A 17,390-nucleotide genomic window follows, 5' to 3' on the forward strand; every position below is an offset into this window, starting at 1 on the left:
CTTTCGCACATCCACAGCGGCATCGTTTGTGCCAGTTAACGCCAGCACAGAAATAGGCATAATCATGTGCCAGGGAGCAACAAACAAGATAGAAACAAACCCATTGCCTTTTGAAAGATGCTCAGCCAGAAGGCCATCAGTTTTGCAAGCAAGCGCAGTGAGCGGTGACCGGACGTCGGACGAAATCGAAACTAGCTGGTTCATCAACTGTAGTAGAGCATAAAAAAACAAACGGAGAAGCATCGGCATAAGGAAAAAAGTTCCATGTATTCCTACAATGTGGCAGCACATGCCAGGCAAGAAAAATTACCGAAAAAGGCAGGGGTTTCAGGCATACAGGCAATGACGCGCATGTACGTCTCTGACCTTAAAAGGTTTAACCTGGTGCCCATCAGGGTGAGGCACCGCAAGATCGCGCACATGTCAAGTTTTTGCGATGTTGAAAGCACGCCTTGTAAAACAGGGCCCTGTGTGTAAGATCCACACGGCAGAGGTGCAGTGGTATCACCTAAGGTGTGATACACCAAGCACATTCTCCTGCAAAAATTTGTGTATAACGAAACAATGCACGACACATCAACTCCACTTGGACTTCGGACATGCTCGACCACCCACTATATTGTCAAGAAGCGCCTCTCAGAAACAACTCCTCGCTGCCATTCTTGAAATAATAATTGTTGGGGCCCAACGTCTCAAGACCACCATATGACTACGAGAGACGCCGTAGCATGTTCACCTTCATTGCAAATGCACGCCTGGTTGTCAGTAGCCGAGTGCCTTAGCCACTAGACCACCGTGGCGGGTGCGGTACTTGAAATGCCGATGGCATAAGCGTATGTATGCAATGGCATGAGTGAGGAAGGAAAGGAGCAATAGACCTATCAACTGCCTATCTTTCTATTGGGTGAGCTCCAAAAGCTGTAATCCGCGACGCCAACAACACTCGTAGAACGCGTGAAATAGCTCGAATGACCTGCACAGCAATTTGCTGCCTCACACCGGTAGGGATGTTGCAAGGCGCTTCCAACTCGGACGAGCACTGGCAGTTACTTTAAGACCAAACTGAACTATCTGAAAGGCAATAATCGCCACTCATAATTGTTCAGAAGAGCTCCCATATACAGGACGATCCACCAACACAAACATTTTGAGCTTGCAATTTTGGTGCTAGGGGCTTTTTTAAGCGAGAAAATGTTTTTATAATTCAGCGGCTGCCATGGCCACGGGCACTAGGCTATAAGTTTGCTTCACCACGTTGCATGCTTCACGCAATGAAGAGATGACTCTAGCGATGGTATAAAAAATTGCATGTTGCGTTTTCTTGTAATGCTGGGTGCTTAGTATAACTAGTGTAGCACACACTTGATAGTTTACCATAATGCAGCAGATAAACTGCATGTACTAGTAATATCTGAAGTAGGACAGATCTTGATGTTGCGCCACCTGTCATTTGGTCAGCTCACGGCATATGCACATCATGGGAAGAAAAAAGCACTGGAGGTATTGCTCATAGCCTTTCAGTGTGAATGGAGTGACAGGCAGGTAAAATAGTGCAATTGTATTTACACCAACCAGTAAAATTGTGAAACTACATAATAAAATTATATGATTATGCAACAAGTGTGTGTAATTGTATACAATTGTGCAATTGTTAAATCACCCATTTATATTGCACAACTGTTCAATAAGTAAAATTGTAATTGTTCATAATTGTGTAACTACAGAATAGTGAAATTACTAAATCATGCAATAACATTCTGCAATTGCTCAATGAGTGAAATTGTACTAGTAATTGTTCACATTGTGCAATTGCACAATAAAATTGTGTAAGTGTGCAACAAGTGAAAGTGTAATTGTGAACCATTGAAAGGTACACAACTTCCAAAAATCATGAAGCGTACCATATAAGACCACTGTAGAAAAAGAAACTTTGCAAAATACAATGCAAGTTTCTGAGTTAGTGTTTCTGATTTCATAGATTATTGCAAAACAAGCTTTTGTCATAAAAAAAAAACAAGGCATAAAGAAACACTTTATTTCACGCTTGGAGTGTCGTTTCTTGTCACAAGAATGGATGACTGTGGACGCAAGACTATCAGACAAGGCATGATTTGTGCGGTGGATGTTGTCCATTTAAACAACAGCATGGCATTGTTCAGTCCACGGCCTCTACACGACGATACCAGAAACGAGCCCTGAAATCGTCGCTGCACGTCAGAAAGGCCGGGCCCGTTGGAGAATGGACCAAATTACGAACTGTGTTGTTGTGGCCTGAATAGAGAAGAAAAATGCATGAACAAGTATACAAGTTTAACATGTATTTAAAAGGTTCTACATGCGAACAGCATTATATAATTATATGGCATTCCGCACGGGATCAAAAACACAGAAGAGAAAAAATTTTTTTCTCATACGGGTACATAACTCTTCCACAACTCCAAAATCACCGCATTTGCCATGAGAAGGCGCGTGGTAAGCAGGAAAACGCTTGAAAAAAGAAAATGCAGGGGGCAGTAAAGCCTCAAATTCCCTACAACAAATGTCCTTGAGTTGTAGATTTTGATGGCGTCAATGAAGTGTTGCGCAGTACCTAAGCCGTGAAAACGAAGTGTACTGTGCTTTCAGGGGGCCGCAGACCTAACATTAGTTTTCAGAAATTTCGTTGAGCCAATGTCGTTGAAATATGAAGCACTTTGAAATCCGTGACATCATTCGTGCAGATTTCATCGCGAAATTTTCATTGAAGCTTTGGACCTAGGATTTTCTCTTCCACTTGTAAACCTATATGGTGGTGAAATTAATGAGAGAGTTTTCACGGTACAAGTCCTCAGTCTAAACTGAATCACTGTTTCGATTTATTCTCCCTTTGATGTTGATCACCTAATGTTCTCAAGCATGATCCTATGTCTATAATGTAAACACAGGTACTTTTATTACATTTCTCCGCTATCAAAATGAGGCTGCTGTGATGGCCATGAATTGAACCTGCATCCTCGAGTTCGGCTGTGCGACACCTTAAACACTAGGCTGCCATGATGAGAAAATGGCTTCAAAAATCCCTTCAGTGACTGTCTTATACACATTCTATTAGAGGATGCATATTTCAATGCATGTATACAAACAATTTAATCACTATAACAGTGAGGCCGACTTTTGGTAACTGCTAGCTCCAAGCAGATCAACAGTTGAGGGCGTTGACTCAAGGTGGTCGACACAGCAGTGTCGATTAATGCAGTTTTGTACCTGCGATCACGACAGAAAATGTGACAAATCAGACGCCAAATTGTTTCGGCATCAGAAATTTCAGCTATCCTCATACAGTAGCTCTATGAGGTGTGCAGCAATGCTGTGAAGGTGTCTGAAAAATAGGTCATAAACTGCATAGAGAGCATAACAGCATTCGAAATGCTTCAGCTTTCTTCAAGGCGAAATTAAGAGCGCTATCTCACGCATACAACTAGTCAAAGCAACGTCAACTAAACAGGTCTGTGCAATTGACATGCAAGTGCTTACCCAAGGAAAGCAAACGCTGCCGTTCAGCGTTTCTCGAGTCCCAGCTGCACAGACTGGTGGTCTTCTCGTCGGGGAAGAGAACTGCAAGCGATGACGTAAAACAAGCGTTCATTTTTGCTCGTACAAGAACCAGTAACCCATGGCACACAATGCCAGATCATGCTTCCTGTTTCGTCTCTACATCTTTTCAGCGCAAAACAGTCCCTAAGAAAATCAGCATGCTAAATTAACCTGTAATGAGTATTGTGTGCAAGATATTCTGAACTCATTTGAACAAAAAAGTTGTATGGTGAACATTGGCAAGTGAGTAAATGCCAAGCTCAGATATTGCTCATGAAAGTTCAGCATACCGTAACTTCCGCTCAAATGGGCCTAGAACATTCATTCCTGTTTTACTGCATACGGTACTCATTTCAGGTTATTGAGATATCCTTTTTTTTAATTTATGGAGTTTACTGTCCCAAAACCACGACACGATTGTGAAAGACACCATAGTGGGAAAATCTGGAAATTTCGATTATTTGAGGTTTTTCGACGTGCATCCAAACCTACAAAATGCATCAAGCATTTTTACCTCTATCGAAAATGTGGCTGCAGCAGCCTGGATTGGATCCCATGACCTGCGTGCCAGCAGTCGAGCACGGTAACCACTAGACGACAGTGGTAATTATCTGATGATTAAATTTATAACCCTCAGAGTTAGGAATAAATGGTACCGATAACAAGGTATATGAAACGCTTAATATTTTGAAAAGTGCAAATAATACTAGGAAAGCAATTGCATGTTAGAAATCAGGACATAAGTACATAAATTTCAACTGTTTCATAAAAACATGTTCCAAAAGACACAAAAGCAGGGTCTCCCTGCAAAATGGCCCTGCAACACATCTGCAGCATGGTCACATAATGATGCCAATAGGTATTTGAGGCTCCCAAGAACAAGTGAGCTAAAACATTATAGCGCATCGCAGGGCTTGGAAATTTACAGTTTTTGAAGTTCACTAAAAATCTTTACCTCTTCTCTCAAAAAGCGGTGCCATCAGCACAAATTACCGTACCATAAATCCAAAGTTCATGGCCACTGGCCTATTTAAGCACGGCGAGCTGCATAGTTTCCATGGCTACTGCAGGATGCCACCGAATGCCCTCCCAAACACTCAAGATTACAATGAAAGTAAATCGTGTGTTCAAATACAAAAGGAAAGAAAGGGCTCAAGGGGACCACGCATGTCGACATATCTTCTTGCCCCTTTGTCATCCCTCATGCCCCGTGTAGCATTCGTTGCACTCGCCAGCACAAAAGAGAGAGAAAGACTAGTATTAAAGTGCTTGAAATATGTAACACCACTCGCACGCACTTTAACGTTTTAACGTTTTTTTTTGTTTTTTTTTCGGTAGTCAATTCGTGAGCCAATAAGCTCTTTTAATGAAGCTACACGATGATCATTTGGAAGAGTGTTACAGGTCCTCTACAAGCATAAATAAGCTCTGAAACTTCTGGTTTTCCATAAATTTCGACAGGAGTCGTCGCCGCTTTATTTAGGTGACCCAAGCCTGCACACTATGCCGTTCCACGAGGCATACCCTCCCCTGTTTCCGATCTCGTTCGTTGCTCACCATAGTCCTCTGTGTGATTAAAGATTCCCTGAGCCCTGTGAGACTGCTTCCCAGTTGCTCCTGCTCCCGTGTAGGCAATGAGACACCGGGACATGGACAGCTCCCAGAGCTTCACGATGGAATCTTTGCCACTTGACAGGACGTACTGCAAAAGAAAAGGCCGGCGCTCTTGGCAATGTGACAGCGTGCGATCGTGCTCCGAATTGGCTGGTACAGTGAACGCTACCTTGTATGATCTTCAGGGGAAGTACTAGTTCACCTAAATTAAGCAAGTTTCCCAAGAATATGGTTCAGCATTGGGCACATCAGATATCGAGTGAACAGTGTGAAATGCAATTTATTTCGAAAAGATTTCTGTAATTTTCATCTGGACCGGCATTCTTAAAGCACAAAAAGAGACAAGCTGTCCAGAAATGTTTCTGAGCACTGTCTCTGGCACAGCTTATCGCTGTGGCACGAAGAATCACAACTTTTTAATATACCCTGCAGCCTTAGCTAGAGATACAGGATTTCAACCTGCCTCATTCATTACAACTCCCTCGTCGCACTCATCTTCAGGCTACAAATGAACACTGGAAAGAATTTCTAAATCTGGTAGTTTTACACGGGTAACAAGCTCACTGGCACACTGCATGTAGTCTTCAAATGAAGCACTGCTGTCAATATACAGCTGCAGTGCTAAAGGGCGCAAAACTTCAGTGATTCAAGTTTTAAAAATTACAGTTCGAATCCACAGATCACACTTGCTCAACCAAAATCATCAATATTCAGAAATCTGTTTAACTGAAATATTTTTGCACTGAATACATAGGAAAGCTACTGGGAATATTCTCAAGGTTTGTCATTCTGAAATATTTACTAAACCGGCATTACTACTAGGGAGAGTTCACTGTATAATGTGATCGCTTGGCAAAGTGCTCTCTCACGTAATAAAACTGCACCAATTGCTTCATTTTCCTAATTTGACCTTTCAAATGTGACCAATGGGGAACTGTGTGTGAATGCGTCGAATTTACATGTTGCTTCAAGACACTACATAATCAATTGAAACAGAATTTATCGATAAGTTTATTTACATATTTTACAGTAATAAGTTTGATTACAAAATAATTCAACATGCAATTATCCTGCAGTCATTCACATTCTGTTCGTGCATAAAGAATCAAATATCGACTAGGAATCCGGCGCGATTTCACTTTCTGTTATGTTCCTATTGAACAAAAAAGAACTATACTTTTGAAATGACTCTCTGAACACAATAGTAACTTCAGCAAAGTGATCATATGCAGTAGTCTACAGCAAAACTTAAATCAAGACAGATTTATTTTACAGGAGTTACGATTATCAAAGTATGCATTTTGCTTTCTTAGCCTTAGGTCAACACAGCTAGCAAATCTACACAGCTAGTACGAATTTGTACAAAGCAACTCAAAGGGTTAAAAAGAGAAGGCAATGATGTTCTTGTTTTGCACATCACCTTATCTTGACCACGAGACAAGGGATAAGAAATCAAGCCAGAAAATTCCAGCCGAGGGTAATGTTTTGCCGTGTTCTTCCTTGTCACAGCTACACGTAAAACTGCAAAGACGCGAGAGTTGTTCAAAGGAAGCGGCAGTTTTCTTACGAGTACTAGGGTGAGCTTCACTCACTTTCCCGTTGCGAGAGAAGACCACGGAGCAGACCTCGTTGCCGTCGTGGGCCTGCGGAAACGTGCAGACGCACTTGTTGCTCACGCCATCCCAGAGCTTCAGGTCGCCGTCCTTGGAAGCAGACACGTACAGCTTGCCGGTATTGTTGTAACGAACCTGGCACCAGGTGGAAAAAGTAAAGGTGACGCTGTTACAGGAACGCACAACCTTTACCGCTCACTGTCATCACAGCTATGCCAGCAAAACTGCACTCCAGCTATAAAGGTTTCAAAAGATGCCTTGATGCCAAATAGAGGCACTCCCATAGCATTGGCTGCATAGCAGCCCGTGGTCTGTGGTGTTTAAAAGAGAGTCTTTCCGGACAAATGGACACAGTACAAGCCGTAGTGTAACGAACGCATAGCTTCTTTTTCTTCTTTTTTTTTGTTCACAACTTTTACAGTGGCAAGCCTGCCAGCCAAATCTTACCAACAACTACAGCACTACAATAAATAACCCAATATAATGCCAACATAACATGCACAATCTACCGTGAATGTGGAGTCACCGGCATTGAACTCCAAGGGAGTCTGTGAGACCGCGTCATGGTATCCCACCCCGGACCTCAAACGAAAGAAAACTGTCCACAGCCATGCCAAGCGACTCAAAATAGCAATTGCTGCTCCCCGTGCACCCGCCTAACCTCGCCGACAGGCCGGCGCCACCGCGGGAGCAGCGTCATGCCTTGCACAAGGGTGAGCATGCCAACTATACCAACCCGCCAGACCCACATGTACTACGAGGCGAAAAAAAACTTGACATGGGGTGACAGCCCAGCAGCACAGGTCTCTTGTTTTTTTCATGGTATCTCGCAAGCTTAGAGCAGCTACATTGTGCCTTTGTATAAGCTACACGCCATCTTTTGACAACAGCCCATTTTCATACAGGAAACGTACAGGTAGTACAGGTACAAGTAGTAGAGGTACAGATAGTAGCCAGTTATAATAGGGGTGGGGGGGGGATAACTCAACTACCGTTTATGTATGTTTGCTTGAGTGTTAGTATGCACATTATATAAAGTTTATTCATTCACTCAATTTCTGAGAAGTTTACCCCTATGAATCTGTCATAGAATACTGCTGCGATGCGACGTGACGTCTTTAAAGCTAGATTCTATTTTTCATTTGACATGCTCTTATAGCACCACATCTGTGCATTAAAGCACCACACCAATATGTTGACATGAGTGTGAAAGTCAGTGAGCATTTGCATTTGCAGTGGTGCGAAAACTTTCACGCATTTTGGAGCAGCCATTGGAGCAGGCAAAATCTGCTTTTGGAGCAGCTACGTCTGTGTTTGGAGCATGCACAGGCTTTTCATGACACACCCAGGGTAAGAAAATTTAGCTTTAATTTAGTTTAATGTTCCCTCAGCTTACATAATCATTTATACAGCAGCAGCAAGCCGACAAAATAAGCACGAAAATAAACAAAAGTAGTATTATGTACAGAAGTGGTGACATAAGATAGCGGAGGATATTGGACCAACAAGCTAACTACAACATGAAGTTCATAGCAGCATGCGCACACCCACATAACACAGACACATTCAAAGCTCGTTACTGTAAAACCTCGTTACTATGTACTGTTGTCACCCTCGTCCGTAGGGGCCACGCTGTCCATGAGAAGCAGAGCTGAGCAGCATTCTCACACCCGGTACCCCAGTTCTCTCGGGAACGAGCGTCCAGGGTCGGGGAGCGACAAAAAGATTAGAAGACTATCCTTGAGCCAATGTCCCTACAAGCATTTCGCCCTGATGGCTTGTTTAGCGAGATGGCGAAACAGACCGACTGCACAGGTCGTGTCTACGCGATTAAAGTCTTTACTCCTAGGCTGCCCTTCCCGGGAAAGACAGCAGCAACCACCCAACCGCCAACTGGTTCCGGGAAGGAACCCATTTACCCTCTCCTCAGTAAAGCTCGGCCCGGATGAGCATTGCGTTGGGAGATGCGACCCCTACTTGGCAACCATGTGTTATTGACTGATGCCCTAGAAGGCAGTGTCTTGTGTGTGCGATTGGTGTTCCAATTATTGAGGAGGAGACCGAGAGGGCTTATATTGACGCTGCAAAGTGGTGGACATTGCTCCGAACCATGTTTTCTAACGGTTCAACTACCACGCTCGTCGTTTGAGAAACTCCTAACCTCTCTGTGCTGTAAATAAGCATTCTGGTACCTTTGCTCTTTAACCTTTAGATTAATGACATCATTAACATTAATAATAATGCCATGTTTATCATATATACAGATAACACAACCATACTTTTTTCTAAAAACAGCATCGACTATCTCATATCAAATTGTAATGACACCTTAAGCAAACTACAACAGCGGTCTTCATTAAATTCCATGAATATTAATGAAAATAAAACAAAGGCGGTTATATTTCGAGCCAAGAAAAAGCCAATCCCAACTCATGCAGACATAATTTTCAATTCCTGCCTAGTTGATATGCTTCTCGAAAGACTTTTTCTTCAGATATTTGCGACAGCTCAATGAAACTTTCACCAGTTATAGAGTTCGAGCTCCTCTTTTGAAATCTGCTTTCATTTTTTTTTTATGGCTCATTCAGTTAATTTTTTGCAGACCATGCATTTGTAGACACAATGCATTTTGTGCAAGCTTAGGCAACAATAGTCAGCACAAGAATGCTCTAAAAAATAGCAAATATTGCTCCTAATGAATTGCAGGATCCAATAAAGCAAAGAAACATTGTGTAACATTTGTGTGCTGGCCTAGAAAAGAAATTCTAATGCTGAGTTTGAGTTTTACCGTACTCAAAGAACAAGCTTCGGAAATTATCTAGCTGAATATGCTTTGGAGACCTTTGAAGGTTGTTTATTTCAATTCAGGACATGTTAAACTTTAAGCATGCCAAGTATCATTGCAATCCGACTACATAAAGTGTACAAATTATAGTGCGTAAGTTCTAAAGATGCCGAAAAATGAGGAACTGAGAAAAAGAGGTTTGAAATTTCAAAAACACGTTCAACACTATACTCTTCAACCAATCTGCAAGAAATTCACAATGTCAGCAAAGTTATCTTTAAAAAGTTGACAGTTTCAGAATAATCCAGCACTATATATTGGACCCTTATAGTCTCTGCAAGCTGCCGCCTCCTGACGGTTTCTTTTTTTTTTTTTTTTTCGGTACTGCAGCGATGGGCTGTTGCTCTCGGGCTTGTGCGAGGTTCTCGGCGGCGGTATGCACTTTTTTTTTTTTTGCCAACGGCAGTTCTTGTGACGCACTGGTTTTTGAACACCAATGATTGCGCGAAACCGCACAAGCTGCTCGTGTCCGACGCCGATCGCACGCGGTGCGACCACCGACTTCACGCACACAGCGAAGCTGTCCGGTGCTCTGCCGCTGGCAGATGTCTCCTCGCTTCCACTGCATGACGGATACACGCAGCTTGACGCATACGTGGACGAAACAACAGTTGCAGCACATGCGTCATTTCGGCGCTAAGGTTCCGAAAATGATGCCAGTGCTTATCGTCTACTTGCCATTACTCGTATGAACAGCTCGCACCGCCCGCAGTTGGGGCATACTGCGCCGCCGACGAGGTTTTGTATCGCATCGGTCTCACAAATAAATGTGCTTCACCGTTCATCCTGACACTTGCTTTTGTTGTCGAACATTCTTATCTTTCACTCTGAAGCACTGACGAAGTTATCTACGCCAGGAATGAAGCTCGAACAATTAAAATCGGGTGCATCTCTGCTGCCCGGCTAGGCCTAGCAGCAGATGAACCTCTCGCCAGCGAATACTGCTTGCGTTTGGGGCGCCTTCCCTCGTACTGGTGCCGCATAATGAACTTCCGTGAACGAAATGCATCTGCGGCGCCGAAATAATAACTCAGGCAGTCATGTTCGTCGATGTCTCGGCAAAAGCAGGAGAACGAAGAAAGCGTTCGCATCCGACTGCGCGGCGGAATGCTCACAACCACTGGCAGGGCTCCGATCGTACCACGCGACTTCGAAGGACCACTCGCCACACTAGAATGCAGTGGGAAAATGATTTCTTGGTTGTATTTTTAGCATGAATGTCACTCTGCGGAAGCGGGCACTGCGAGAAGAGGGTTAGGCCTACATGCCCGCGAAATTCCAAGAGCCGTCGATGCCATAGAGCGAAGTGCCGCGTGCGCGAAAATTGGGTGATTTCGCACTTTCACGAACCACCGCGAGTGCTTTAATTGTATTTTTCAATAACTCCTAGTTGATTGTCCTCTTTGATTCTTTAATATAATAAGCAGAAGGCTTGGAGGAATACAAAACACAAGAAAACAGAAAGTTGACTTTTTCGAAAAAAATATCCCGGTTTTTCGACCGGCATCTCCCCTTAAATGCTATGGTGTTCTATTAGTGCCCACACGTCCTGGGAAACTCACGTAAACTCAGTGCTGACAAAATTAGCTCGAATAACTGGAATAGTCGGTCGGCTCAAATACATTCTCTCTCCAAAACTTACAGTTCCAGTTTACAATTCTCTTTTCTATTCACACCTCAACTACTCTCAGCTTGTCTGGGGTACAACTTCATTCTCTAATTAACAAAACGTTTACGTTGTGCAGAAACGATATCTACAAAATTTTTATAATGCTGAATATAATAAACAACTATAAGCTTCTTTTATAAAGCTGGTATTATAGCAGCTCACAAATTATACTATTATCGGCTGAATTCTAGATATAAATATGAAGTAAGCATAACATACATAATTTAGACACCCTAGCACATTTGGAAACAAATGACCACTGCTATAAAACGAGACACAGAGAGTATTGAAATGTTGTCACACCCCGCTTGAATGCTGGTATAGAGTGTTTACGTTATTCTTTACCATCATGGTTAAACCATCTAAAGTCAATCGATTTTGATTTGTTTTGTTGCTCCTCAGCCGTACTTAAATCTATGTTTGTATAAGAAAGCTAACTTTATTGACCCTGGCATTGTATTCTTGAATGCTTTTTTGCAGGCTATTGTATATTGCTTTTATTCTCCACTAATTATATGTTTTCATGTTTTCATTTCGCGTTTTTTTTTTTTTTTTTTTTTTTTTTTTTTTTTCTGTTGCCCACATGCCACAGATTATTTTGAGCTACGGACTAGTCAAGCCGCCTCTTGGCAGCTTTTTTCCGTTGTCCTCCATCTGTGAGCTTGTACAAGGCGGGAATAAATTTTGAATTTTTTGAATTTGAAATCGCGCTGTAAACCTGTTTGTTTTTTTCGTATCCCCAACTTGTGCGTTCGTTTCCTCCACCCGAAGTTGCGCCACGCTACCACAAGAGACCAGGTAGACACCTGTCCGCAACAGTACGTACATGCCGAGAACCTGCTGGAAACGCGGCTAACTGCACACTAAACGTATTGTGCATTAACCATTAAGTACATAAGCGCGCACAAGGTTCCCCTTCAGGAGGGGGGGAGGCAAATGTTCGTCGCAGCGCCCGCCCCGCCACATCGTGTCAATTATGGAGCTTACTTTACAGCCCCTGCTCTCGCCCCCATGACCCCCCCCTTGTGCACGCCTATGACCAAGTACCAATTTGCATTTTTTGACGTGTGTAATTATCGCTAAAGAAGGAATGAGTACAGTGCCATAGAAAATATTGCCTAAAGTGCCCAGCACGAAGCCATTTCTATCTTTTCCCCAATGTTCAGAAATGATTGGCATTCTCGCACGACCATCTTATGGCACGTGGTGGCGTCACCAATGAGCATTTCTAAACTACTATGGAGTCAGGAATATGCAGCCAATACAGCGGGTGACATAGGACATAATCAGTTGTCCACGATAAATCTGTACTGCCATGTGCTACTTAGTGAGAACTCACACAGCTTTTTTAGAGATGCGGTACCGTCGCAAAAAAACGTAGGCTTCATGAGGCAACAGCCCGACGACCCCCAACTCCGCAATAGCGAGCTGCTTTCGTTTCTGTAGAGTGACGCAAGCTAGACAAGGTCCGGCACAATGATTGAGGAGGCAGCAATCGGCACCTCAGCGCTCTCAAGTAGTTGCCGGCTATTAAAAGCGTGCAGTAGGCTTAAAGCAGCGCTACGCCACACACGTAGGCTTTTTGTTACTGAAGAGTCACACTGGCGCACTTTTCTGTAGTCGACCCATCGTCCTCGTTCTTTACCGATAGTTACTAGAAAAGGCACCGCTACTATAGCGCGGAAGACAGAATAATTATCAGCTGATTCCGTGCTTTTGCAGCAGCGCAAGTGTACAGGATTGGGACCATCATGGAATATCCGCTCACGATGCGCGTTGTCAACATAACTTTCATTTCCAAAACCACCTTGTGGTGCAGCAATGATGCATATTTGGCAAAAAATACCCGTTTGGAGCGGTATGGTACAGTAATTTCCAGTTGGCATACGTTGGCGCAAGCAGTGTCATCTCTACGCAGATGACACTGCTTTACTCATAGCATGTCACTCTCCTCAGGAAGCCGAATCACTAGCCAATAAAGAGCTACAAATGACTTCTCAGTGGTTTGAACAAAACAACTAATTACTAAATACAAAAATAAACCAAGTACATAGTTTTCATCTAACCAACCAGTGATACCTCCAACACATGGTCTATTCATCAGGGAAACTGTCATTGATATAAAGTGAACGCATATACTTACCTTGGTGTGACACTGTACCGTTCATTTCACTGGACATCGCATATAGACAATTTGTAAAGAAAACTAAGCTTTGAATGCTTTACATTACTTAAGGCTAGAAAATATTTTAGCGCACACATACTCCGCATTTTATACTTCAACGTGTTCCACTCTCACCTAACTTATTGCATTGAATAATGGAGCTACACATACGCCTCGTATTGCTCAGTCATAACTATCTTACAAAAAAGAGCTGTACGAACGATTGCATCAGCACCTAAGAACGCATTCTCGGCTGAACTTTTCAGAAATCTTAACATAATGCCTTTTAATATGGTTAGGCAATTCAAAAGCGCAGTATAAGTACACTAAATAATGAATAAGAACGTACCCTTTCACGCATCAATTTTAATAAAACCCAGAGATCACACACTGCAGGCCAAACAACAAAATCTGAATCTGCCAATAGTACACAATGTCTACGGCCGTCAAATATTTTTTGTTGCTGCTAAAATTTGGAACAATATTCCTACCATAATTCTTGCCAAATATGATTCAGTCACTCAGGAAACACTATCGCAGAGTTACGGGTTGCCATCCTAACATTGTGGAAATATATGTATATGTCGCATTATTTCTGTCTTTCTCCCTGCATGTCCGCATATGATTTTGTAATCTGTGATTGAATTGTCTGTGTTAAGATTTTACTTGCTAATTAAACAATATGCCTTGTCTATGACGGATCCTTAACTAGCCATGTCGGCTACGGATCCGGATGTTCTCGCACAAATGTTTGTAAGCAATTTCATTGAAAAATAAAGCATTCTTCTTCAATTTGTGCAGATTTTCCACCACTACATTTGCGTTATGACCAGTCGGGCATTCCTTTAAGAGTGTGCCACATTGCGAATGAAGATAGAAAACTTCACACTGGATAAAGAATAAAGAAGCAAGCTCACCGCATTTATGGCACCCTTGTGCTGATCCGAAGGAATGCATGACACGAAACATTGGGCCGTGTTGACATCGTAGAGCCGTACTAAATCACGAGTTGTAAAAAAAAAAGCAGCCAAATATTTATTTATCAACAATTCATTGATTCGTTTAGCACATTAAATGTAAAAGTACTAAAGTAATCCGTTCACATGACAACTCACCCGATAGTAGCAACTTAACGTGGGCTGCTTCCATTGCACAAAACTGAGCAGTCTAGGGCTAAAGGTGTACTAATACAGCATTTCACTTTCATTAAATTTATTACTGACGAGCATTCAATACAAAAGCAGTTGAGACAAGGTTGCAGAGCTGGTAATTTTCTCACTCTATGGCGGAGAAATTTTAAATGTAATCACTGTTAAGAGCAGTAGAGCTGACAGCGACAATCGATATGGGTGCACTTGAATGCCTTCGGTGATGACCTAAGAATACATACACAATAAGCTCCACCCACAAAAATGGCATAGCACATGCTCTCTTTGTGACACTAGTTTCCAGAACATAGTTGCCAAAAGCTACTGAAATAGTTTTCTGAACCTGCAGGTGATGTTAAGCTGTTCGCAGCAGAATACCTAGGCAGTCTTGAGTGATCTAGTGTTTTTATATACTTTCCTTTAAAGAGTAAATAAACTTACAGGTGGGATGCAGGGTTCCCACCAATATGAAGTCGCCAGATGGGTGGAACGCTAGGCATCGCACCATTTCGGCCTCCTGCAGGTTTAAAACAGCTGTTTATTAGCAAACCATTCGAGATTAAAAACAAGCAGGAAAATGGTTAAACTTCCATCATTACAGGTTGAAAGACAGTTTTTCACGTCTCACGTTTTTAATGCTTGAAAAGATGAAAAATTCATGAACACGAGGTGTCGCAGGAGCCGGCATTTCGACGACCAGTATTTTCTTCAAGGCTGTGAGTACACGCATTGGGTAGGCAGTTGGAGCTTTGTAGAAAGCATGACCACGTCAAAAAGACAGGTAATGCAAACAAGAGAAGTTATTTGTGGTGTCCTGACTTATCTCTCGCGTCCGTATTCGCAAGCACTGCCTTCTTAACACCAATACTCTCCAACCAGCTCACACCTTTCAAGCTTACAACTTCCCTGAGCTTCTGCCTCATTCATAAAGCATGGCGCCCTTTCCTTTTTAAAGTTCATTTGCAGTTTTGAACCAGTGCCATACTTGCAGCCATAACAGTTTTCAAATGTCAGCTTTGCCACATTGCACAAACATTACGCGGCCAAGCACATGCAATGTATTGCAGTAAAGAGCATTTTTTAATTACATGCATTCGTCATGTACTGCCATAGGACGAGCAGCGACATACCATAAAAAAGGTACTGGCCGATTTTCCAAAGCTACAATGAAAGTTAATTAATTACACACTAGTTAATTAGGAAAGTCAGATAATTCAAACATGTTCTCTGGTCCTCCCAGCAAGCATGTGCATTGTTCAATGGCATGAAGGTCTCCATTCATAACAAGTTATTTCAATCAATTGCATTAAAACCAATTCAATCAATCAATAAAACTCTAATTAATTTAGTAATATTTGGCCACAGCCTGGTTAATTCGAATGATCCTTAGAACATGGCATGCATGAAGCATCGATCGAAAATGTGCAGCGCAAAGGAGCTAAAACAGTGTTCGTGAACAACCGAAAGGCTGCGGGCCGGCAGCTTTGTTTTGACTTAGTGCAATGTGGCTGCAGTGTCAGAAAAGGCACACTAGTAGAAAGCTGTTGAAAATGATGAGGTTCAGCCACAATGCGCATAATAGCGTAAAATTGGCTTGCTTCATTGAGATGAACAAATGATCAGCTGCCCGCCAGTCGTTCTGGTGAAAAAATTATCGTAATGTGCGCATGGTGATGTCGGCGATGGTGGTACATATTAAGGGACTGTCCAGAGCACCTTTCAGCTTTTAGTGAAGAGAGACTTGAGCCACGGTCACACTGTGAAAAGAGTCGCAAATGACTGAAATTGTGGCTTTTAAACTGCTATTACACAAAAGAAGTTTGACATTTACATGTTCACAAAAAACTGAAACCGCACTGATGTAACAGACTCTTGTGTATTGTTTTCTTGATAATCAGATATTCCTCCTTGTGCAGTGAAATCCGAATTAATATGCTTTTATTGTATGCCTTACATGGCTGTGGTGACTCGCCTTTGAGGGCAGGAAAAGCTCGCATTCATTCTTAAGGTGAGCGCAAATGGAACATCCGGCTTATGCATTTCAGCTGGGAAGACAGAAAGGGGTTGCTGTGTGTGCAAGGACTTGGAAGTAGAGAAACTTGCATGGTCTATCGGAGCTAGCGAGAACAATGACCTTTCTGCTTTCCTTCCAGCCCAAACACATAGGCTGGACTTTACGTTTATGCTTCTCTCTTGACCCCACTCCTCCTTATCTCCCTGTGAAAACAAAACATACTTTCCATGGCTTATTCATTACTGTTGCTCTCTTGACGAAACGACCAGATGCCAAAACATTGGCTCAGAGACACCCCCAGACAGGATTTTTTTCATCTCTACCACCTTCTAAGCATTTTAAAACACATTCACAAGTTTATTTGTAGCTAAACTTGATGCAGCATCTGTATTACACTCAATTCTCCTCCTAAGTGAAAAACAGCTTTATCATATTTACAGTTATCAATTATTGTTTATAAAAAAATTTCAGATTTAACGAAGTACTTTCATGGTAGATGCGACGTTGATATAATGAGCTTTGAGCGTATTGTACTAAGAGCTGAAATTCATGTACTCTGTGGCTTATTCAGAAGAAGTTGGAAAATACAACAACAATCCGTAGTGTTCTTGTGAACAACTCACATGAACTGTCTTGAATGCTCGCTTCACAGACGGTTTTGAGAAGTCAAAGAACTTGACAGTATAGTCCCTGCTGCCAGATGCCAGGATTTGCTCCCGCGGGTGAAACTCGAGGCACGTCACCTCCTGA

General features: G+C 42.4%; 1 protein-coding gene across 2 annotated transcripts in view; it reads right to left on the bottom strand.

The window, feature by feature from the left end:
• Nucleotides 1–2,018: 2,018 nt before the first annotated feature.
• CstF50 (cleavage stimulation factor subunit 1 Cst50) overlaps nucleotides 2,019–17,390 on the bottom strand; it is a 37,856-nt gene continuing 22,484 nt past the window's right edge. For both annotated transcript variants that reach the window (XM_075889022.1, XM_037432166.2), the window contains exons 7-13: nucleotides 17,264–17,386; nucleotides 15,068–15,143; nucleotides 14,396–14,475; nucleotides 6,780–6,935; nucleotides 5,131–5,275; nucleotides 3,514–3,594; nucleotides 2,019–2,271 (exon numbers count right to left, since the gene is read on the bottom strand). In XM_075889022.1, the coding sequence (XP_075745137.1) occupies nucleotides 2,156–2,271; nucleotides 3,514–3,594; nucleotides 5,131–5,275; nucleotides 6,780–6,935; nucleotides 14,396–14,475; nucleotides 15,068–15,143; nucleotides 17,264–17,386 (777 nt within the window). In that variant the 3' untranslated portion in view covers nucleotides 2,019–2,155. The remainder of the gene's footprint in view (nucleotides 2,272–3,513; nucleotides 3,595–5,130; nucleotides 5,276–6,779; nucleotides 6,936–14,395; nucleotides 14,476–15,067; nucleotides 15,144–17,263; nucleotides 17,387–17,390) is intronic.

This window comes from Rhipicephalus microplus, chromosome 3 (genome assembly GCF_043290135.1).
Source record: "Rhipicephalus microplus isolate Deutch F79 chromosome 3, USDA_Rmic, whole genome shotgun sequence".
Lineage (NCBI taxonomy): Eukaryota > Metazoa > Arthropoda > Arachnida > Ixodida > Ixodidae > Rhipicephalus > Rhipicephalus microplus.